Source organism: Rhipicephalus sanguineus, chromosome 11 (assembly GCF_013339695.2).
Source record: "Rhipicephalus sanguineus isolate Rsan-2018 chromosome 11, BIME_Rsan_1.4, whole genome shotgun sequence".
In the NCBI taxonomy this organism is placed as follows: domain Eukaryota; kingdom Metazoa; phylum Arthropoda; class Arachnida; order Ixodida; family Ixodidae; genus Rhipicephalus; species Rhipicephalus sanguineus.
Window position 1 is genome coordinate 11871683 of NC_051186.1, and position 24426 is coordinate 11896108.

At 47.3% G+C, this 24426-nt stretch overlaps 1 protein-coding gene across 1 annotated transcript; it reads right to left on the reverse strand.

Annotated features, from left to right (window-relative positions):
- Nucleotides 1–2682: 2682 nt before the first annotated feature.
- Nucleotides 2683–24426, reverse strand: LOC119374868 (neprilysin-1-like). The gene is made up of 4 exons (XM_037645069.1): nucleotides 24286–24426; nucleotides 18246–18341; nucleotides 8165–8263; nucleotides 2683–4764 (listed from the first exon to the last, which is right to left on the reverse strand). The coding sequence occupies exons 1-4, from the start codon at nucleotides 24424–24426 to the stop codon at nucleotides 2683–2685; spliced, it is 2418 nt and encodes an 805-aa protein (XP_037500997.1).

Here is a 24426-nt window from a genome sequence, read left to right on the forward strand (position 1 = left end):
ATGTAACCACTACGCCACAAATCGTAATTTTCGTGAAGTTGGGAAGCACCCAACCCGACATCGTTCGTCATTCAGCGAAGGAGGGAAGTACCATCTGTAAGGCATTATATGCGCTTTGTTGATGCGACGGTTGATGACGATAAAAAATTATGGCCGAGCCCTTTGTAATGGGTTGGAAGCTTTAAACGAGCTTAGTTACGCAATTCGCATTGTGTGATGCCCGGTCGTTCTTTAACCCTCCCACCACGCTTTCACTGGGCTCCCACGCAGAGGGCCCAGGTTCGAACCTCGTTCCATGTAGAATATTTTTTTCTTATTTTGCTTTTTTTTTCGCGTGATAATGGTTACGGACACCGGCGGCGGCGGCGGCAGCGGACAGCTACGGCGCCTAAAACGGCCTTTGTTGTGATCTCATAACAGCTTTCGCTATAAAAAACATGACAGGCCTGGGCGGAACGCGCAGCAAAGTCACAGCGAAAACTGGAAGAGCACCCTTTCTACAGCACGTCGTCAACTCTCTAAAGAAGTCAAAAGGTTGCCTTTTTTGATGAACAAATCACATTTTACAGCGAAAGCAGTTATGAAATCACAACGGCGCCACCGCCACCGCCGCTGCTAACGCGCGAAATAAGAAAAATCGAAATGACAAAGAAAAGATACGAGCTCTTTAACGCTCTCGCGTTAAACGTACTCAGGGTCAGACGAGATTCGAACGGTCGCCTATGGAACTAAGGTTACGCTGGACATCGCCCCAGCTTAAGAACCTGTCAAGCCAGCTCCTAAAACGCCAGGCCTGCGCGGAAAGCGCAGCACATGCACAGCGAATTCTGGAAGAGCGGCATTTCTAGAGCCCGTTATAAACTCTATTGTGGCTGCTAATACAAGCACACTAGCAATGTAACCACTACGCCACAAATCGTAATTTTCGTGAAGTTGGGAAGCACCCAACCCGACATCGTTCGTCATTCAGCGAAGGAGGGAAGTACCATCTGTAAGGCATTATATGCGCTTTGTTGATGCGACGGTTGATGACGATAAAAAATTATGGCCGAGCCCTTTGTAATGGGTTGGAAGCTTTAAACGAGCTTAGTTACGCAATTCGCATTGTGTGATGCCCGGTCGTTCTTTAACCCTCCCACCACGCTTTCACTGGGCTCCCACGCAGAGGGCCCAGGTTCGAACCTCGTTCCATGTAGAATATTTTTTCTTATTTTGCTTTTTTTTTTCGCGTGATAATGGTTACGGACACCGGCGGCGGCGGCGGCAGCGGACAGCTACGGCGCCTAAAACGGCCTTTGTTGTGATCTCATAACAGCTTTCGCTATAAAAAACATGACAGGCCTGGGCGGAACGCGCAGCAAAGTCACAGCGAAAACTGGAAGAGCACCCTTTCTACAGCACGTCGTCAACTCTCTAAAGAAGTCAAAAGGTTGCCTTTTTTGATGAACAAATCACATTTTACAGCGAAAGCAGTTATGAAATCACAACGGCGCCACCGCCACCGCCGCTGCTAACGCGCGAAATAAGAAAAATCGAAATGACAAAGAAAAGATACGAGCTCTTTAACGCTCTCGCGTTAAACGTACTCAGGGTCAGACGAGATTCGAACACGGACCCTCTGCGTGGCAGGCGAGCATTCTTCCACAGAGCCACGTTGCTGCTTGAATATCGGGAGTTTACAAGACGCTCTATAGTTGGATACAACTTTAGAAGTCGGCGGCATTTCCTCCTCAAAGGCTGATACAAGCCTGCAACAATGGGCGCGCACTCGGGACTGACGTCATGAGCAGGGCGGCCGGTGGCTCCGCCTTGGGAGAACATCGGCGCATGCATGAGCGGGACTATTTCTTTAGTCGCGGACGCGATCGGCTGCCGCGCTTCGATCGTCTGGGCGGGGCCTGTCCCGACTTAAGTTGTATCCGAGTATAGAAAGTCCGTTCTTCCAACTTTCGCTGTGACTGTGCTGCGGTTCCGCGCAGGTCTGGCGTTTTCTTTTTTTGTCTTCCTTTTGTTGTGTGTTTTTAATGGTTCAAAAATACCGGTTGACTTTGTGTCATATTAGGATTCGTGAAGAGGAAATATTCTTTTTAATTGACGGCCACTATCTCCAGTGGGACCTGAAAAAAAATTTGACTCTTGGCCAATCACACTGAGTGGGCAGGTGTCAATCATCTCAGGAGCACCATTATCATCACAATCGAAGTGCGCCAACGAAGTATTTAGTGCGCTTATCCAGTGAAATTATGACCACTAATCAAGTTAACGGGGCATAATATTGTACTTGCATGAAAGCGAAGATAGGATCTTCTCGGGAGCATCATTATCACAGTCATAATCATCATCAAAACGCGCTAAGAAAGTGTCCAGTGCGCGTATCCAAAGAACTTTAGAGCAATATTTAACCTATACTAACCAAGACTCTGCTTAAAAGTGAAACGAGAAGAAGGAAAATGACTGTGCGCGACAGAGACAAAGGTAATAAATAACATCAATGTACAAAGACAGAGTTCTGAAATCAAATGCCAGAGAGTTCTGCACTCAAAGTTCATGCGTCATTCATATGAAAGAGGCATTAGTGGGACGCGCACTTTCTCGTGCACGACTGGCATCAACAGTCTATATGGTACACAAGTGGTCCCGATGAAGCCGCTAGCAAGTGAAGATTCAGTGCACCGGAAGCCTTCACCTGTCGAAAAACGTGCATTTTTTGGGTGGGTTCATGGGGGAATTGACGGGACAGTGGAATACCTCAGCGAAGATTGGCGAGTTCATGGCCGGAACGTTGCATTCATCGAGCATGGTGTGGGTCCTCTTAGAGCAAAGGGAGTAGCAGTACGCGACAAAGAAAATCTGCAAGTCAGTGAACATCTCCAAATAAAGAACCTTGAAGTCTACCAGGGCTCGGTAGTCAACCGCCACGGCCGCTATGAAGGCCTCGAAAGCGATCTCTAGCCCTGGCATGACAGGCAGCGCACGTATCGGACGCCACGGGGCGCTGTCCGACCCTCCGCGAACATCGCAGTTAGCCTTGTTGGCATACGCTGCGGCAGCCTCGGCCCCGAGCCAGGGTTCGCGCTTTCCCGTATCGTCCACCGTGACACCCATTTCGTCGAACGCCCTGGCCATCTCTCGAGCTACAAAGGAGCCCATGGCGCCGTATTTAATCGCCAGCGTTGCGTCCTTGTAGTACATTGGTGGGCTGAGGGTCACTAAGGCGATCGCCATCGAGTTCGCTAAATAGAGGTAAAGCTCGCGACCATACCGCGGAACCATGCGAATGCTGTACACGTCGGCGAAGTGTTCGTGGTTGCGCAGCCTCTGGTAAACTTTGGACGCGTTCACCAGGTTCGTCACGAAGGTGTTGCCGCTCATATCGGGAAACACGCTGTACAGTTCTTCCCTCTTTTTCGCGTCGAAAAAGCTGTCACTGGGCAGTACGACGCGTGACATCTTGTCCAGCTTCGAGAAGACCATCAGCTTGTTCTGGGAATCCATCCAGCTGAGCTTGTTAATCAGGCGCTTCGTCTGCTCGTTGATTCGGTGCAAGAAACTGGTGACGTGCAGTCGGTCATCTTTGTTGCGATACGTGTCGGTGAAATACTTTGCCCAGCCAAGGAGGCCGAGACGAGATCCGACGTATTCCATGCAGCCGCGCTCTTGCATCTGCACCAGTTCTTCATCCTTGCCAGTGAATCGCAGCGAAGGCTCCCCGTAAACAGCCCAGAGGTGCGTCTGAATGAATATCCACGACATTCCGGTGATCAGCTTGTCATGGCCCAGGGCTTTCAGCAGGTGTTCGAGGTTCTCCAGTATTTTGACGTCCTCGACTATCGCGGTGTCCTCGCCCTTCCAGTCGTACTGCTTGTCGTGCTTTCTTAGAAGAGTAAGCCACAAGCCCGCCGGCACCGATGGTGTCTTTCCATCTAGGGCGCTCACTTTGAACCAGTCCTGGCGAGATGGGCCATACAGGAACTCGTACTTCGCTTTGATTATGGTTTTCTCTATATCGAGGAGTTCGGCTGCTGTCACGCCAATTTGCGAGCCATTGACTTTGAGAACATCGTAGTAATCATTGACGTATTTCTCGTACGCTTCGATCGTCCTGGCACGGCGCAGGTTCTCCTCCCACACGTTATCCATGCGACCGCGTGAGATAAGCAGGGCGATGGACTGGCGTACGGCAACGGCACCGAGGTCGAAGAGGAAGTTCATTTCCCAGTTCAGCGCCAGGTTCACCATGATGTCGAGCGGGTGGGTTGTGTCGCTAAGATTGCGCTCGGGCCATAAGAGCCCCAGGGAGTGCCGGAGATCAGCGAACTCTTTCAGGTTGTTCTGCTTCTGCGTGCCGGCGATGATGCAGCTCCCGAAGAAATTGGTGGCCTTGCTGCGTTGCTGCGGTGCGTTGCCTTGCTGCACCAGGTCAGCTTTGGCTTCCTGGATCGCCAGATCCAAGGCCGCGGCTACCATTCTCGATTCGGTTGTCTTTTGGCGTAGAGGGTCATCCCAACCGCCGCACACGAACGCGTGGAAGTCTTGGCACGGGTCGATCGACCAGTTGATGGCAGCGTGCAGCTCTTTGCCAAAAGCAGCACAGTCGTCGCTCTTGCAGGTATCCACGCGTATTCGGGGCTTTTCCATGGTGACGATGTAGATGACCACCGCCATCAGGACGAGGACAACGGTGATCGCTGGGACGACCAGCAGCATGATCACCCTGCCGCGGTACCTGGCCTCTGCTTCAGCTTTCGCACTCGCTTCGACGTACTGCGAGACCAAAAATACACTTTAATGATGCTTTCGTGCAAGTGGGTAAGCCGTAGGGAGCTTCATACTGCAATGCGTCCTCCGCTCTAGTTTAACGGCTAACTGTGATCGTTGGGCACAAATGTCAGAAGAGGTACTGCAGAACAGCGTTTCAATTCGTACAATGCACGCCACATTATTCACCACACAATTCGCACCGAGCATTGATGGTGTATAGGCTTTAATGGCGCACCAAGCATTACGCCTCTAAGGGGTCCCTAACCATGGCCCCGCTGCAAATTTGATGAATACTTGGAAATTGTAAGGTGCTGCCCGGGAAGGTTTTTAATTAAATAGTCGTTCATATCTGCTTGTTTTCGAGTATGGGAACAGAACATGAACTGTCATGTACCACGCTTTCAGGGTAATGTGTCCATGGTGAGAAAGTATGATGCTATTTCCTGGAGCCCATGCTCGAGTAGGTTTCCACGGCACTGTTGTGTGATGCGGCACCCTATGTGCGAGTAACGTTATGGTACATGTCCCCCTTATAGGAAGCATATACAGGGTACTCCAGCTACCTCAATTTAAAAATAATGCCACGCCCACTTCTTGTTTTATTTTGATGTTTTTTGGGTTTGACCAGCAAGGACGGTTATCAACGCTCGGGGCTGTCCGCGAAGCAGTGTTCGAGAATCTTCTCGATTGTAGTAGGTCGTTTTGTTAAGAGTTCACGCCGCACGCGAATGTTCCAGCTTTATCGAGAGATAACGCCGCCACCAGCGATATCGCTGGAAAGTTCGATAGCGCCTATATAAAAGCCGACGCGCTTGACCGCTTGTCAGTTGATCGACGCTCTGTTCGCCGCTATCAGTGTATTGCTGTAGTTTGACTTTCAGTTTTTCGGCCACAAGTTCGGCCAAATAAAGAGTTTCATCTCGGACGTGCTGACTGCTGCCTTCTTCGACGTCACGAACACGTGACAATATGCCGACGCACTCTAATACGACGCGGCTGAGGCATGTTGCTGAGTACTGCATAAAGCATGTCAATATTTTTTTCTTTTCTACCTGATTGCTTATTTACGCAAGCTTAACAGCTAACTTTCGAAGCAACGAAGCTGGGTAAACATTTCCGATTAGATCGGCTTGCAAAACATCTGATGTGACAGTTTCTGACTTTTCAACTGCAAAAAAAGTTTCTACGCTCGTCGTCAGGGCCACGACAAGCGCTGGCTAACGCTCCCAGGTTTACAAGCGTAGATACCCTGGGGCGATCGGAGATCTGTTCGTTCCGCTTGTTCGTTCTCCTGAGGAAGAACAAGCGCGCTGATTGGCTGAAGCGGAAGATGCCACTCAAGGCCGGGGGGTGTCGCCATTTCTTTTTTTGCTTGATCTTTTCTTTTTTGGTGACATCATAACGCGTCATAACGAGTAGGGTGATCGGAGATCTCTGTTCTGCGCCGTTCGTTCTGCACCCATTTTGGCAGCGCACGCGATTAGCTGAAGCCGGAATAAACCACGTCTCTGAGGGGCGTAGCCATTTTTATTTTTGCTTGATCTTTTATTTTTTGGTGACGTCATACCGCGTCATAACGAGCATGTCTGCTACAAACGAACGGATCGCGAGGCCGTTCGCACGCGTTCTCTCGAGCGAACAAACGGCTTCGCACGGCATGATGCGGCGGTTGCGGCTGCCGCAACAGCTGATTTTCAGAAAATGGCGCTTGCGACGTGTGCTTCTCTTGCGGTTGAAGGTGCGAGATGCGTTTGAAGCCATGAGCGAGTGTGGCGTCGCTTTCGGTTCTCGAAACGAACAGTGCGAACGAAATGAACGGGCCTGCCACTGGGCTGTGGTCTTACGCGCAGGGACTTGTTATAGTTCAAAAGCGCTACCAGCTCTTGCCACGTGTCGTCCCGGTCCTCACTCGTGAACGACGGGCCCAGCGGGCGCGACGGCGTAGCTATCTGTGGGTGCTCTTTTATAAAAGCCAGCAGAAGCTCCCTTTGACGATCCGACACCTGGGAGCCAAGCCAGACATTCCGGTGGGACGACATTTTGAAAAACTGCGCCAACCGCTACGTGCGCGACTTAACATAGCAAGCACGTTAGAAAAACTAACACCAATAAATATCAGCACTCAAAGCTATTGCTGTTTCATAAACTGCTTGAGCTTGAAAAGAAAAACAATATCTTTTCATATAACAACTGTATTTATTAGAAGGCGAGAAACACTTCGTTTTGAAATATTCGGTCCCTTTGCCGAGGACAAACGATGCGCGTCTACTTCCGGAAAGCTCGCCGCTCACCGCTTGACGATTGGCTGTCCTCTTCCTCTTGGCGGAAGAGAGCTGCGGACCGCCCACTTTTGTGACGTAACACAGCCAGAACGAACGCGGAACGAACAGAGATCTCCGATCCCCCCCCCCCCCCCCCCCCATGAAGTGTACGAGAGGACGACGGCCACTGTAGCTCCATTGGTAGAGCATCGGACGGCTTATCCCAAGGTTATAGGTCCAGACCATACCAACGGCAAGTGTTCGTTTCATGCACTTTATATTCTTTAAACTTATATCATAATTACCAAATTACATTTAAAGGCTCTAGACAATGTCCCTATACTTTCCTTGGCTTCATTCTCTGTGGGTTGTACATTACAAAGAAAAGCCGCCCTTGATCAATCGCCTTTCCTTCGTTAAATCTCTGGGAGTGTTAGCCAGCGCCACTCGTAGCCAAGGCGGCGAGTGTGGAAAACACTCTTTTTGCCAGAGGGCGTCACGTGCCAATTGATCTGTTCATGAGGTGGCAGCTGACCAATCACTCTCGAATGCTACCTGAGGCATCAAGACTGCCAAGACGAGGCCCTCGCTATGAAAGGAAGAAAGAAGGTAAATTGTTCGAGGGATTCAAATTTTGCTAGGCACAACTATATCAAGCCAACAGACAATTAAGGCAAGCAAAGCATAGTGGACATCATTTTTTTTAACTGTAGTGCAATGTTTCGTCCTCATTTATTGCGCGCAAATAGTTTTAGAATGAAGTCAAACCAACCAGGCCGCCTTTTCGTTTTATTGAGCGAAGGCGCTCAAAAGCGTGTAGATAAATCATTGTAGGGTTGCTCGTGCTTTACGGATTCGAAAAGTATTTGCGGCAATCGATTCGTGAGGCAATAAACACGATAGTGCGGTCATTCTTTAGAAAAAGTGTTACACGGCGCCTTTAAAAGTTAACCATAAAATAGAGGAGATATGCTGCTTCGCGAACCTAACTTGGACAACGTATTCAAGTTAATTCTAGCCCGTTTATCCAACATGAGCCTTTGCCGCGTCTAAATTTTCTCTAAGCGATGTGTATCAGACTAGAGCCCCGTGTGCATGACACTTTATGTTCCTGTTGTTTTAGACGAGTACCGCTAACGCACCTGTCCTTTAGCGCTAATCGATTTCCTCGGCTGCATCCGGGAAAAAGCGGTGGGCGCTGTTCGCAGCAGCGGGCCAGCTTCCGTCGTCAGGAATGAAGTCTGAAAAGTAGGAAAAAAACGCCAGGCCTGCGCTGAACCCGCAGCACAGTCACAGCGAAAGCTGGAAGACCGGCGTTTCTAGAGCCCGTTAAGCTCTCTTGGGGCTACAATACAAGTACACTAGAAAGGTACCCACTACGCCATAAATCACAATTTTTGTGAAGTTGGGAAGCACCTACTAAGCAATTATTCGTCATTCTGCGGAGAAGCGAGGCACCAGCTACGCGTCTGTAAGTCATTATGTGCACTTTGTTGACGCGACGACTGATGACGATGAAGAATTGCAGCTCAGCCCTTTGTAATGGGTTGGAATCTTTAAACGGCCCAGCAGCTATGTAATTTGCATTGGGTGATGCCCGGTCGCTATTTCCCTCTCCCGTCATGCTGTATAACATACGTTGACGTGGGAGAGAGACGGGGGGGCGGCGATTAACTTTACTGAGACCCCGAGGAAATGGATCATGCGCTTATGGGCTTCCTTGGCAACCAATACAAGTGCACTTGCGAGGAACCCACAATGCTATAAATCATTGTAATTTTACTGAGACCCCGAGGTAGTGGATCATGCGCTTCCTTGGCAACCAATACAAGTGCACTTGCGAGGAACCCACTACGCTATAAATCATTGTAATTTTGGAGAAGTAGGGCAGCAGGCACTGTGCCATTTTTCGTCATTCTAAGGAGAGCCGTGGTACCTGCCAAACGCATGTAAGGCATTATGCGCACTTTGTTGATGCTGTGCCTGATGACGACGAAGAATTATGGCAGATCCTTTTGTAATGGGTTGGAAGCATTCAACAACCTACTCGTTGCGCAATTCGCATTGTGTGACGCCTGGTTACAGAATTCGCGTTGTGCGACGCTTGGTGCTTATTTTACTCTTCTACCACGCTATATTGCATATGCTAATGTGGTTCCTTCCCGACATGAAGCCTGTATAGGACCTTTTTGCAAAGCAGTTTCAAGCACCGGCATGGCTCAGAGGTTGAATACTGGGCTCCCACGCAGAGGGCCCAGGTTAGAACCTCGTTCCATCCTGGAATTTTTTTCTTATTTCGTTTTTTCTTATTCGAGCGATACTGGTTACGGACACCGGCGGCGGCGGCGGCGCGGCGGACAACTACGGCGCCAAAAACGGCCGGTGAAATGATCTCATAACAGCTTTCGCTGTAATTAATCGACTCAGAGCTAATAGAACATGAAAAAAAAACATGGCTGATCCCTCCGTCATAGGAATCGGTATAACATGAAAGTGAAACGTGTCTTCACAGAAGTAGTGCTTATCGTGTAATGGTATATGAGAGCTTGTACAATGTCTATTCGTGTTTGGCAGCTATAGCACCGTTTGACGTGGATGCACCCATGTTGACAGCATGTCTCTATTTCATGACTAACGCCCATGATCATGATTAAACCGCTGTGGTAGCTGACGGTGTGAACAAGCTCATAATCAACATTGATACCCATTATGCACTTATTCAAAGCGTCGTCAATCAAGGAGAGAAACGGCACGGTGTGCGCTTTCTAGTAATGGGTAGCCGACGCCTGTGCTCATGCATACGTAACACACACTGCGCTTCAGCAACACGGGAGGTAGAGGTTCGTAGCCTGAGCCGCAAACGCGTACGTCCCGCTGGCCTCTGTCTCGCAGGCGCTGCTCTCGCTCTACCAAGGCACGACATTCGCCCGTCGAAATCGCGTCCTTTCTGCAACGCATATTGCAGCAGTTTTGTTAGTCGGTGCTCTCGCAATTGAAGCAGTTGGCGGCGGAGAAATACCGTTGGTGCACGTGGAAGCTGCACTACTCCGATGAGCCGACGCACGCTAACACGAAGCCAAAGGCAAAGAACGTAACTGCGTCAAGGGTGCCTCGGCGACGCCATCGCGGCCAGTCTACCTCTCTGGTACTGAGACGCTTTAACCATGACCTCCGATATCGCGTGCAATCTCGGAGTTAAGCGCTAGTAAGTGTCGATCGTGAAGCATTACTTCTTTTCACCTCTCACAGACGGCGGCACCGCCCCGCTCCGGCTCCGCCCGCCGCGAAAGAGAATATGTGAAAGATATAAGGCGCGTGCGTGCAGTGCCTAGCATCTCCCGAGTTGGCTTGGTCGGTAGGGCGTCGGGCGCTTGCCGTCGCGGCCGCAACGTCGTGGGTTCGATTCCCAGCAGGGTGTCTTTTTCTTGTTTTTTTTTTCTTTCTCACCCGTTGGCGTCCATTTTATCAACGTCATATCCGTAACGGATGTACTTGGTGGACCCCGGCATAAAACACTTTCGTGTTAAAATAACAATTTAGAGCCACAGACAAGAGAACACGCAACGATTTCACGAGGTCTCTAGCCATGAATTTTTCGTTCAAGAAGGGATGCTTCGAACTTAAGTTGCAATGTTTCTCTACCACAATAAAAATAAAGATTTTCCACATTGCATATGACAGCGTAGGAATGCTAAAAAAAGAACACGGGATAGATAACTTACATTCATGCCGCAAGCATCTGATCGCAAAAAAAAAAAAAAAAAAAAAAAATTGGGGACCCTTAAGCTTCGCCTTTAAGAGTTGAACGCAATAGCGAAATCCGGCCCCTATTGCGCACTTCAACCACTAAGTGCATACTTATTAATGTGTATTGTTACACACACACGCACACGGACACACACACGCGCGCGCTCGAGAATGGTACATACAAGTTTTTGACCTAAAGCAGGAGTCGCATGGCCTCCAAGATACACGCCGCGCGCTTGCCATCTCGGAGGCCATGAAGAGTCTCACAATGCCTCACAGATGGCAGCACATTATCTAGCGTTTGCTGTTTGCTTGATCAACGCCTTCTCTGGAAAGGCGGCATTGGCTTGATATGTTTTCCGCTAGACGGACATAGTTGGCCATTTTTAGAGGTGTTTGAAAGTTCGTGTGTGTTTTTAGCGGCGATGGCTGCACTATCCCGGCCTTTTTCGACGTAGACTGATGGCCTCCCAAATCCGCCTACAAATCGCCGAATGGGCTCGTTTTCGTCGTGACACCTGTCGAACAAAATGCGTTAAGGAGACTCGTTCCACTACATGGCATTTATGTAGTGTTTTTTTCCATAGCAGCTGCAAGTAACATCGTGGCTTTGTGGTAGAACACCTGCTTGCCACGCGAACGGCCCGGGTTCGATCCTCAATGGGACCGAAAGTTTTATTCTTTACTTTATTTGCTTCTTTCTCGATTTTTCGCTCATGGACGATTTTTTGCTCACAACCAACGGTCCCGCCGCCGACGGCGGAATTTCTACGACAGGAGCTCTCTAACGCTATCGCGTTAAAAAAAAGGGAGTAATCTCAAGCAGGAACAATATGCAAGACTTGCACGTGTGTCTGAAGGATCCGCAGAGAAAATTCTGGGTTCTAATGACATCCATTTTCCTGGGCGCAAAAACAAACAATCATCAAGCCTTCGTGAGCTATTTTCGTCAATGCCTCTTGCGATGCAGGGTTTGCATTATCTCACAAGTGTGCCGTGCCGGTAATAACTCTCGGTCATTCTCACTTTCTTTGCCACCACTATACTAAAGTGCTAACTAACTGCAGTGACAATATCATCCTCGTCTCGACCGCTGACCGGTCGACCCTATCATCGCTTTTGAAGCGGAGTGCTCATAAAAGGTTGATGTTCTTTACAGTTCTGGTTGTATGAATATCTTGTCCTTCCATGACAATTTGACGAGCTGTCCCCGCACTTTTGCATATCATACGCCTCCGCAAGGTTGTTGCGAACATATCTTACTTTCTGTTGTCGCCCGCCGGCTTCCAGCTCAGACCTAAACTAGCAATGCAGTGTTCTTTAGGCATGCAGAGGTCATCGGAATATTTAGGCGAAAGCCTGAGGTACTTCAACAAACGCGAAAATTGACGGGCGTCTCGCCTTGGCGGCGTCAAGTAGAGTGATGCAAAAAATCATCATCACGTGATCACGTCACCATATGACGTCACAGATAGCCAAAATTTGTGACGTCATTACAATGTCATCATGGCGTCACAGTGACGTCACCTGATGCCGTCATCACACGACATTGTAGTTTGGTCAATGGTGGGCCGATCCCGGAGACAGTGTTAAACTAGACGAGGTGCCTCCGATCCTGGAGGCAGCGAAAAACCACGTTAAGTGCAGATAGCTTTCGGAGGGTGGCGGGGCAGGGTCAATACATCGGGTGAGAAGGAAAAGAAGATATTGGCAATAAAAAAATATTGGCAATGAAATGGCGGAAATTGAAATCGATTACACTGGTTTGGATAGTCTGCTGCGTACTCTGGAAAACTCTCAGGCTACAGGGCCTGACGGTATATCATCTCATGTACTTAAAAAGTGTCACGTTAATATTGCACAATATTTATGCATAATGTACAAGTTGTCTCTAGACACCGGCGTTATTCCAAGGGATTGGAAAACAGCCAATGTGGTTCCTGTGCACAAGGCAGGAAGCAAAAAGCATGTACAAAATTATCGTCCCATATCCTTAATTTCAACCTGTTGCAAATTATTAGAACACGTTATTTATAGCGCATTGTTCAAATATCTCGAATCTACTTATTTTTTTTGCCCACTCGCAGCATGGATTTCGGCAGGGTCGTTCAAGCGTCACACAACTAACTGAATTTCAGCATGACGTACTGATTGCGCTTGACCGTAACAACATTGTTGATGGATTATTTCTCGATTTTCGCAAGGCATTTTATACGGTCCCACATAATCTGTTTGATATTAAACTGGCTTCATTGAATATTAATCCTAAGCTACAAACCTGGCTACGGAATTACTTAAGTGGTCGTAAACAGTCTGTTGTTTTAAATTCTAAAACGTCTTCATATGTAAACGTGACTTCAGGCGTGCCACAAGGTAGCGTTCTAGGTCCGCTGTTATTTTTGGTTTATATAAATGATATAGCAGATAACATAAAATCTTGCATAAAATTATTCGCAGACGATTGCGTCATCTACCGTCACATTACTTCAATCGCAGGCACTGCTTAAATATCTCGAAGTGCAACCACACCAGCTTTGCAAAGAACATTTCAGAAATCCAGTGCACATACAGTATTAATGGAAAAAAGTGCCTGAGTGTAAATATTTAGGAATTTACTTGACAGAATCATTCCATTGGAACAGACACATAGACCAAATGATCTTAAAGGCTAGTAGAATGTTGTTTTTTATTCGTAGAAACTTTCATTGTGCAACAAAAGAGGTGAAAGAAACTCTTTAATTCCTTCATGTAAGGTCTATACTTGAATATGCTTGTGTTATCTGGGACCCGGCCCAAAAGTATCTTGCAAAAACAATAGAAAAAGTCCAAAACCAGGCAGCCCGTTTCGTCAGCAACAACTACGACCATTTCGTTAGTATGTCAGAAATAAAGGCCACATTAGGCTGGGAAACTCTAAAATCTAGAAGACGGAAACTTCGATTAAAACTTCTGCATAGCATATATTATAACCTAACAGGAATTAATAAGTCGGAATACCTACTAGCACCAACATATCGTTCCACACGATGCCAACATTCACATAAAATACGAGAATACGCATTCAAAACCACTACTTTTGCCAACTCCTTCTTTTTAAAAACAATTAGAGACTGGAATGAACTTCTTGAAGGTATAGTGAACTTGAGCGACAACAGTGCTTTTTTCTCATCGTTGTGAAATTGTGACATAGGTATTTCTCTTTTTGTACCTGTTTGTCATGTGCCATATTGTACTAAAATATTTTTGATTTTAATTGTTATATGTTGTTATAATTAATTTTTCACTATGTTTGGTGTCTTATCGCAGAAATGTTACCAACAATATTGACTTCCTATGTATACCCCCCTGCAGTAATGCCACTACGGCGTTGCAGGAACTATGTAAATAAATAAAATAAATGAATAAAAAGATGGCTTTCGCCTACCAGTCGTCTTAGCTGAGGGCGTAACGGACCCTGTGAGTTTTAAAGACGATTGTTTTTCTTGGGCAACTTAAACGCAGATATTTTGGTCTGTCTTTCTGTTTGTCGGCACGTCACTCGATTCAGCAACCCGGCCAAAGTTGAACTACTTGCCCAAGGGCCAGCCATCTTGAACGGTTGACTAGGTTCATACTTGTGTACATTGTTGATCAAAAAGCAAACATTACGCGTATCTGAGGCGCAACATCACTAGGTAATTATTAGGTGGTGTGTTCCTTTAATAGAAAATACATAAATACGTAATTCTAGAGACCCTAGTTTCTTAAGCTGCGCTGAAAATGCGACTGCGCTGAAACTTGCCTTCCTCCGTGCCCTCTGCACGACATTGTTGTGTTTCGGTTTCGGTTCAGTATTGCACTGTAGGAATGCCATGGGGTGCCGCTCTGGCATTCCTGTTTTACTCAGGCGACGTGTAAATAAAAGAGTGTGTGGAGAGTACTCGTTGAGTGCGGACGTTTCTTCTGCTTCGGCGCTTCGCGCCAAACCGCGTGTTCGGGCTGGCTGGCGTCCCCGCCGGTCGCGTTGGTCACCGCCGGTCTTCGCCTGCTGCTGCGCCGGGACTACCAGCCCGCAACACAGCACTCATGTTTCCCGACGTATTGCCAGATGGCGTCCATATCTCACGCAGCGCCTCTTCTATCGTCTTTAGACGACATTTGCAGCGAAGCACGCAGATACGCGGCCAATTGTTTCCGCTTGTCATCTTTGTAACGCTCCATGGACTACATTTAAGGCGAAAGCCTTGGATGCTTCATCAAACGCGAAAATTGACGTGACAGTGATTTTCTGCATCACTCGTGTTGATGCCGACAACCCGGGTCGCCGATGTCAACACGAGTGATGCAAAAAATATTTACCGCGCGATGACGCCGCCATACGACGTTATCGTGGCGTCATAGCATGATGTCGTCATTTGCTCAACGGTGGGCCGATCTGTGAGACAGTGCAGAACCAGGTGAGCTGCAGAAAGCTTGAAATGCCTCCGATCTGGACGCAGTTCAAAAGCACGCTAGGTGCAGATAGCTTTAGGAGGGACGTGGAGGAGGTTAGATACGCGGACAGGGAAGAAGATTTATAGCTCAATAGAACTTGTTGTTGGGCTAGTTGGTCACTTGCCATATTTAAGATATTTAGCGCAACTTGGCATTCACTCGTAAAACACGCTCTCGTCCACACACGCTTCCACTCAAGAACACACCCCACACACAGCGCTCACTACCAACTGTTTCACTACCAGCACAATAAACAGCTGCTAGTGAGCGCTGTGTGTGGGGTGTGTTCTTGAGTGGAAGCGTGTGGGAATGTGAGTGTGTTTTACGAGTGAATGCCAAGTTGCGCTAAATATCTTCAATATGTCAGAGAAGAAGATGGCTTTCATCTGCGAGTCATCTTGCGGAATGCGTAAGGTGCCTTTAGATTTTTTTTATTTTCGAACTTTAAATTATATATTGCGATAGCAATGCCCCGTCGCCGTCGCCGTGGGGACACCGTATGAAGTCCAAAGGTGATAGCATCGCCCCACGATTTTTATGGTCTACGTGCGAGTGGAAGCGTGCGAGGGCAGTGGATGGTCGCGGCTAAAGCGGAGAGGAAACGCGCCGGCCGTCTTCCTTCGCGCGAAAAGCCCATGGGTAGTCGAGGAGGAGGGCTGCGTGGCACCTGGCAGAAACTGCGTACTTTGAACGGCCGGGCACGAGTCGCGCGCACCCTCTCTGGACAGGAATCAGCAGACGGCTCATAGCTTTGTACCCTCTCACCCTTCAGTTTGAGTGGACGCGACAGACAGCACGAAGGTGCTTTAGCTCGCTGTAGCGGGCACGTTTCCTTATGACAGGTTTTTGTTGAGTTATCTTAGGTCGGATGCTTAAGGTGTTAGCTGCTAGCTGTCCGTAGCATAACATCGCAAGTTGCCGCTATCGCATTTATTGCTTCGCCCATGAGGTGAAACTGGGACTTTTTTTCTGTCTGAGATTTTATCACTTCACTTGAGATTTCAGGTTATCTTACCACTTTATGTCACCCCTTACTTGATCACAAATGTTCATGACGTCTTTAATTATATGCACATGCTTTTAAGGTACTGTTATGTACTCACTGTTGCTGCCAATAGTTTTCATTCGTCCGCCCTATCCTGTACCGGAAGCAAAATTTTCTCGCCACTTCTCTGCCTACAAAAGAAGTCCTACCCATATCGTCCTGCACTGTCTCATTCAAGGCTTTATCGTATGCTGCCAATCCCAGTTGGCCCATCGTCTTTTCAGGTACTTTTCATCCCGATGTATCCGTATAGACGCATTGTATAAATAAATTAACTCCAATAATTTTATTTAAGTTTTGGTGCAATAATTGGTGATCTCTGTAACTGGTAAACAGAGCAAGTGGCGCAAGTTAAAGGCCAAATACATATCTGTGTAAACAAACCTTTATACATCACTAATATGCTCCGACACAGAATGAGGCACACGCACTAACTGTGTCGGCAAACTTGTGATCAACTGCGAGCCATCTTCTCTTCCTTCACAGTCGATGTATTGATCCTTTCCCTCCACCCCCCGGAAACCTTCTGCACCTCAAGTGGTAGTGCACTGCCTCCAGCATCGGAGGCATTGCAAGCATTCTGCACCTCAGCTGGCATTGCACGGGCTTCGGTATCGTCACACCTTTCACCATGGGATGATTTCGCGTGGTCACGTCGTCAAGTTACGTCATCTTACTTGACGTCATAGTGACCTCACGAAGGCATCATAACGACGTGATAATATTTGGCTATTTGTGACGCAACTTTAACGTCACTTGATTACGTCATCGAGTCGTAATTCCTGATCACGTGACATTTGACATCGTTCGTGGTGCCGCGGACGGTCACTTTTTGCGTTTAATGTTGCATTTAAGGCTTTCGCCTTAAAGTGCAACTCTCCACTACAACCATAACCATCAGTTTCGTGCTAGTTTGTCTAAGCGTTTATACTTATTTCTGTTTATACTAATTTCTACTAATTATAAGACTGCAAGCTGAGTTTGTGACATATGTTGATGCCCACTATATCATATACAACCCTTAGTTTAACCTATTCCATCCCTTTTGCATTTTTGTTTATTTTTATCGGCGTTTTCGGACACTTCGCGCTGGCGCTTGACAATGTGGTCTAGAAGACAGGAAACAGTGCCACTGGGTACTCGTGCCACTTAAAAATGGCAAAATGTTATGTGGCTTAGTTTGCACACGTTACTCATTAAGAGCCTGGGAAGTACTTAACGCCAATTGTTTTAATTCCTTGAAGTCATATATCTGTAGCTCGCGCCGGAAGCACCCGCCGCCGCCGTGAACCGTGCGGCCAGCTGACTTATGGGAACATTGGAGTGCTTGCAGCTAACACCAACGTTCAACTAACTCATCCTCAAACAGAGTGGCCACATACAGCTAAACTGAAGTAATGATGAAGTGTGAAATACGCAACGTTTTTGAAGATTTCCCTCTCTTACGATGCGGGAGAGTAGCCTTCAATGCGGGCCGAGTGATTACCTCAAAAAGTTAACTTTGCTGCATCGCGCATTCGCTCAATGAAAAATGGCATCACCTGCGCTGGTTTAAATGAATACAAAGTTCTAGCTCCACATGTTGGAGTTTGTCTTTCATGCTGCTTTTGATCATGACAGACGGAGTCTACATTTCCATCGTCACAGCTCGAGCAAACTGCGCCTGAACTCGCTGTTTTCGAAAATTGCTACTCTGCGATCGGTTATAACACGAACATTATGGGCTGCATGAAACGAGGACCAGGTGATTTTATCCGAAGCTGTGTCTTTGTACATTGTGAGGCTTGGAAGGAATCTAACGCAAATGTAATCGACTCCATTTTACCTTGCGATCAGTTTCTATTCCGAGTCGGCAATTAGTAACCGTAATCAATCAAATTTTAGAGAGACTAATCGTGGACTCGTCGTTTTTTCAGCGTGCACAAGTCTTGCATTCATTATATGCAAATGATTCGCACCTTCTCCATCATGAAGGCCGCCTTTAAATGTTCCTTGGATCGGCCGCGTGATTCGGGCACTTCCGGTTCCGGTGGCGGTTCTGGAGCGACACTAGCCTGAAAAGCAAGAAGTTGACGTCAATCCTCGATTGCAGTGTGATGGACAAGCAGAGAGTGAGGGAGAAACAGGAAAGGCATGACAGTGGACGCGCGACTTGACCGCGAGATTTGCCGGCGGCAAGTTATCTTTTCGTCCGCTTTACTTTCTTCACATTTATATCCTAATTACTAGAAATAACGTCCGCTATACTTTCCTTGGCATTATTGTCTGTTAGTTCTCACTAATGCTGTGTCTAACAAAGAAAAACGAGCCCTTAAAAGTCATCTTCTTTCCTTCATTCATAGCGAGGGTCTCGTCCTGGCATACTTGATGCCTTCAGGTAGTATGCGAGGGACTATTGGTCAGCTGACAGCTCGTAAGAATGATCATGTGCCACGTGACGCCTACAGGCAGAAAAAGTGTGTTCCACACTCGCCGCCATGGCTGCGACTGGCGCTGACTAACACTCCTAGGTTTAAATGCACATATACACCCCATAAAGTGGACGGGAGGATGACCGCCGCCATAGCTCAGTGGTAGAGCATGGGGCGCGCGTTATTCGAAGGTCGCAGGTTGGGTTCTTGCCGGGGGCAAATGATCTTTTCGTCCACTTTAATTTCTTCACATTTACATTGTAAATACTACAGATAACACCCCCTATACTTTTCTTGGCGTTATTGTCTGTTAGTGCTCATTAATGTTGTGTCTAGCGAAGAAAAACGAACCCTTAAAAGTCACCTTCTTTCTTTCATATGTAATTTAAGCCCAATGCTTAGTTTAGTAATGTTCAAAGTTCCGCTCGATGTGCGCAATAGTGTGTTTATCGGCATTCTAAATTCCTGATTCACGAGATTCGTAGAGACGTGGCATTGTGCGTGCGTGAAATGGCTCTCAGATACCTTTTTTCGAATATACCTTTTTATGAGCGGAGTTGTTTAAGCAGGCGTTCCTGGTGCAAGTGAGGATGAGGGAGAGGAGAAGGGCAAGGCTCTGCCGTTTCCACAGTCTTCGCACCACTAGTGGGCAGCTGTGCTAATGTTTTATTTTTGTAAATTATCGGGTGCCTTACACAGAGATAATTTGATTTTATTGGATGCGACTACGTAGATCTAATAAAATGCGTCAGTTTATTTATTTATTTATTTATTTATTTATTTATTTATTTATTTATTTATTTATTTATTTATTTATTTAATCAATCGATACAATCAACCCCGTTCTAGGGATCATAAGACGGAGGATGTGTTAAAAATACGCGATACATAACATTCGAGCATTAAATTTAACATTCTCATTATCACGAATTAACAGGAGTCGTTGATAACCAACCGCAGAAAAATAAGATGAAACGCGGTCACTGACCAAGTCTGACGAAATGATCCGACGTTTCGGAACCGCATACGGTTTCCTTGTTCACTGAGCAGGACTGGGCTCCAGCTGCAGTGCAGAAAAAACCAGCACGAGGTTCCGAAACGTCGGATAATTTCATTCAGACTTGGTCAGTGGCCTTGTTTCATCTCATCCAATGCCTGACCAGACGAACGTTCATCAAACTCTTGACAACGCCACAGAGAAATATTAATCAAGGAACAGTTATTCAACAAATAAAAGTGGATAAATAATTTCTCGCACCAAAATTAACTAATATCTGGAGTTTTACGCGCCAAAACCACGATATGATTATGAGGCACGCCGTAGTGGAGGACTCAGGAAATTTCGACAATCTGGTGTTCTTGAAGGTGCACTGACATCGCACAGTACACAGGCCTCTACCATTTCAGCTCCACCGTAATGCTACTGCCACGGCTAGGATCAAACCTGCGACCTTCGGGTCAGCAGCCGAGCACCTTAACCATTGATCCACTGTGGCGGACGCACCAATATTTTGCGTACGCCATTACAAAGAAAAGAATTTACCGCAAAAACAACATCAACTGACTTTCAGGGATTACAACTGCGTTAGAAAAGTATTCCACATTTCAACTGTGAGGGGAAAAAAAAGAAGTAACGAAAGCATCAGTGTACTTTACATAAGGCTGGATAGTTACGCTATTGTTAAGACGATCGCATCGCCTTCCTGAAGGTTGTAGATATATAAATCCTCGTTTGTTTTTGTTTCCTCACTCATAATATTAACGAGAAATTTGAGCCGCGGTGCTTACGTCTGCTATCCTTAAGAGACTCTAGCTCACACGATTTTAGCAAAGCCTAAACGAAATATGTGCACCGGTATTTATCCTCGTACAAGATGGACAGCCAATTTTTGTATTCTTAGTATTTTTGCCCTGATTACTTCGTGACGAGACGACCACAAAACACAATCATACCCTAATACTGGCCGTACAATTGTTTTATAAGCTGTTAATTTTACATGCCGTGTGGCATGTTGGAGTTTCTTTCTTTAGGAAGTATAGCTTCTTGTTTGGCGTAGAACCTAACTTTAAAACACTTATGACACATTAACGTGCATAATCTTTCTACACCTAACTAGGTATCGCGCTCTGACACCCTCATCCCTAAGCAAGGTGTGAGAGCGGGCTAGTTGGTATTCCATAATACTAAAGCTTTAGCGCAAAACGAGCACGGCGGACATCCCTAAGATCACTGTTTCCTGCATGGAGCTATCCGAAGCCGAATCTGTAGAAGCTTGTGGTGAATGCCCTTTGCCGTATCCGAGTACATAAGGAGGATAAGCGGAATCGCGCCACGGACCTCCTCATCGCTAGTGTGAGGCGACCGTACGCCACTAGTTCCAAAGACCTAATAGCAAAAGTGCCGTGCCTCATGGCCCCGTGCATCCTCGTCGCCACGTGGCCTATGGATGGATGGATGCTATGAGCGTCCCCCTTTATAACGGGGCGGTGACAAGTGTGCCACCAGGCCCGACAAAAAAACAAAAAAACCCCTTTACTCTTCTTTTTCTTAGCGTTGGCCTAGTGTCTTTACTTCAATTAAAACTATTTTACTCCAGAAAAAAAAAAGTTTTCAGCTCCGTTCTCTGCCCTTTACAGCAGAATGTCCTTATTTTTTTCCAATATTTATTTTTGTCCTTTCTCTCTAGTTTTCTGCCACCAATACTCTAACCGTCTCTTACTTATTTCAATCGCGGGTGTGTTCAGCTTTCCATTGTCTCTAAAACCCAAGGCGTCATGTAGTCTCGTGCCCAAACGTACGCCTGGGTGGATGTCTCCACATTCAATCAGAACATGCTCCGCCGTTTCCTTATCTTCCCGCAGCACGTGCATTGTTCTTCTTTATTGAATCTCGCTTTATAACTACCAGTTCTAAGGCTACCCGATCTCGCTTCTAAGAGTAACCGCGGGAACACAGCGCCATCTCTCGCACAGTGACCAAGCTAGTGTTCCGCAGTGAAGCCCGCCCGCAGGGCGCGTGAGCGCCATGCAGTGAAAGCAACTTATCAGGGAATGCGAGCATCCCCGCTGTATAAACTGGATTCGTACCCTTTCTTTTGATTTCCTCGCCTTCGCAGGTTCCTTCGAACGACCAGCCAGTGCAGGCAATTCTGCGGGTGGCGCTTCTGATGCAACCAAGGCATCAGCAGTCTGCGAGCGTATAGCGTGACCCGTTTCATTTAACCGTCACACAAAAGCACACAATGTAGATTGCGTAATGGGTGGACCACACATGACAGCGTTTCTGTAAATGTGCGCACAATAAACCGCTACATTATATGCTATGCGCTTCCAATAGGCGTCCAAAAAGGGCCCTCGACGGACTTTTAAAAGGCCACTCCTACAGCGTCTTGTGTGACCGTGCTGCGTGTACACAGTACTGAAGTTTTTTATAGCGCAGGCTGTTATAAGCTAACTAAGCTAAGCGCCTATTTTGGCGGCGATGTGCGCTAGCGCTTTGGTGTATGCGCAGCTATCGCGCACAGTGAGAAAAAAACAGAGTTCGAGACTGAATTGAACTTTTCCTTGAAGCATTCTACCGCAAAGCCACGTCATTGCTTGAAACTGCGTCAGTAAAATACCGTATTGCGACAGTCATGTCGCACGAAGGGTCACGTCAGCGGCTACGCAAATATTGCGTGACAGAAGAAGCAATAGCGCTAGGCGTCAGCTCATGTGAGTTGCGCAACGAGTGGGAGGTTTAAGGCTGTCTATTTATGAGAAAAAACTCAGCGATAATGCATCATCATCAGCATAATTATCAACAACAGCATCAGCAGCAGCACTAAAATTTGACAAACGATTACATTAATTAGAAACAAATCACTGCCTTTTATCGTTTATAGGTACGACATGTATTTGGCATGTACTTCAAATACATCTCACGCCTGATGAAGGAAAAAAAGCGGTGATGTGTGTAATGATCTGTCATATTTGAGTGCTTCTCATTTTAAGCGTGTAATGTGGGAGATACCACAAGACGCCTCTTCCACTAGAATATAGCGGTCGCAAGAAGGGTGCGACGGAATGCGACAACTTTTAAAAAGGAAGTGTATTTACTCAGCGACATGACGTTAGTCTTGTTAGTAATGCTCGAGAATAAATGGGCTACGCATAAAATGAACACCGAAAGGAAAGAAACTACGCACTCCTTCGGGTCAGTCGTCTTCCTTGCGCGGTTAAAAAAGGTAAGTATAAAGATCTAAGATTTTAAGAGCCGTAACTAGGGTCCGATCTCGAGGAACGCAGTAGTGGGGGCTCCGGATCAACTTTAATCACCTGGAGTGTTCTTTAACGTGCACCTAAACGTACTCACACGAGTGATACTTTTTCGTGTTTCGTACGACTCGGATGGGATGCCGTTCGAGCGAGTTGGTGTTCCATAATTGCAGGATGTATTAGCGCGACACGCACCCCCCCCCCCCCCAAAAAAAAGAAAAGATAATGCGACACAAACGAAGAGACAGGTAACTAGACTTCCAGCTGTTTATTTCAAGGAGTACCGACACGAATTTTATTAACTCTCGTACCGTTGCTCGAAATGAAAACACGTGTCAAACGCCCTTAAACAGTATCGTGGTGCATTGGAACAGAATGGGTATATTTTTAATACTTTTGGTTTTTAGGGGCGAAGCTCCTTAAGCCGTGGGTCGTGCGTCCTCGATGTATGTAGTAGCCACTTCTCGTTTAGTTCGTGGAGTGTCCGCTAGATGGCGGTACTTCTATATGATGAAAACACGGCTCAAGGCCGGCTAGATAACTGAGGACGACGAAGCGCGAAGCTCGAGCAGCAACCACGATTTCTCTGAGGAATACGACGCTCGGGTCTTCGGTTCTTCGGACTTCAACGCCTGATGCTCACCACCCCTTCACGAAGCGGTTCTGCCAGTCCGATCCCGCAACCCGTTCCTGCAGTGGATACTCCTGTCCACCGCTACAGTCGCCGACTGCGAGGCCTTAGTCCCGCGGCCATCCCTCTGGAATTTCTCCAGCCAAGCCCTACATCAGGATAATAGGCCACCGCCGGCGCTTCACAGGTGACTGTTGAGCAGCCGATGCGAGATGCGAGATGTTATAAAACTAGACTTGCAGTATGATGAAATATGATGAAAAGATGTGATGTTATGAAAATATGAATGATGTCATATATGGCACCTTCCATTCGACGCCTGCGAGCATAAAAGGCACTCGCTCTTGATGCGCACTCGGAGTCGTCGGATGGATAAGCTTCGCCCCACTCATCATCATTCACCCCGTGAATGAGCACATGCGTGCTCATTCGGCTATTGCTTCAGCTATTTCGTGTGTGAGGTGACTTCGCACCTGATTTCGTGTGAGCTGGCTCCCCGTGTGTGTCGTGTTTTTTGTGTCGCGCTAATGCATGCTGCACCGTAGTCCGAAATGTGGTGACCCAAAATCCAACCCGTGCCTTTCTGCTCATCAGAGCAATACCATCTATAGCATATAAGCCGCCCCGCTGGGTTCCCTTGATTTCGCACGCAATACCTCGTGCTAAAAAGAAACGGTCTCCAATCGCCTTCGCACTCACCTTGCCTTCTTCGGGAACTCGCGACTTCTTCGGTTTCTTGGCCTTGCCGCTGTCCTTGGACTTCGACGAAGTGGACGACTTCACGGATGAGGAAGACTTGGAGACTGCAGAGGCCACGCTGGCCTTCCTCGCGTCGGCCAT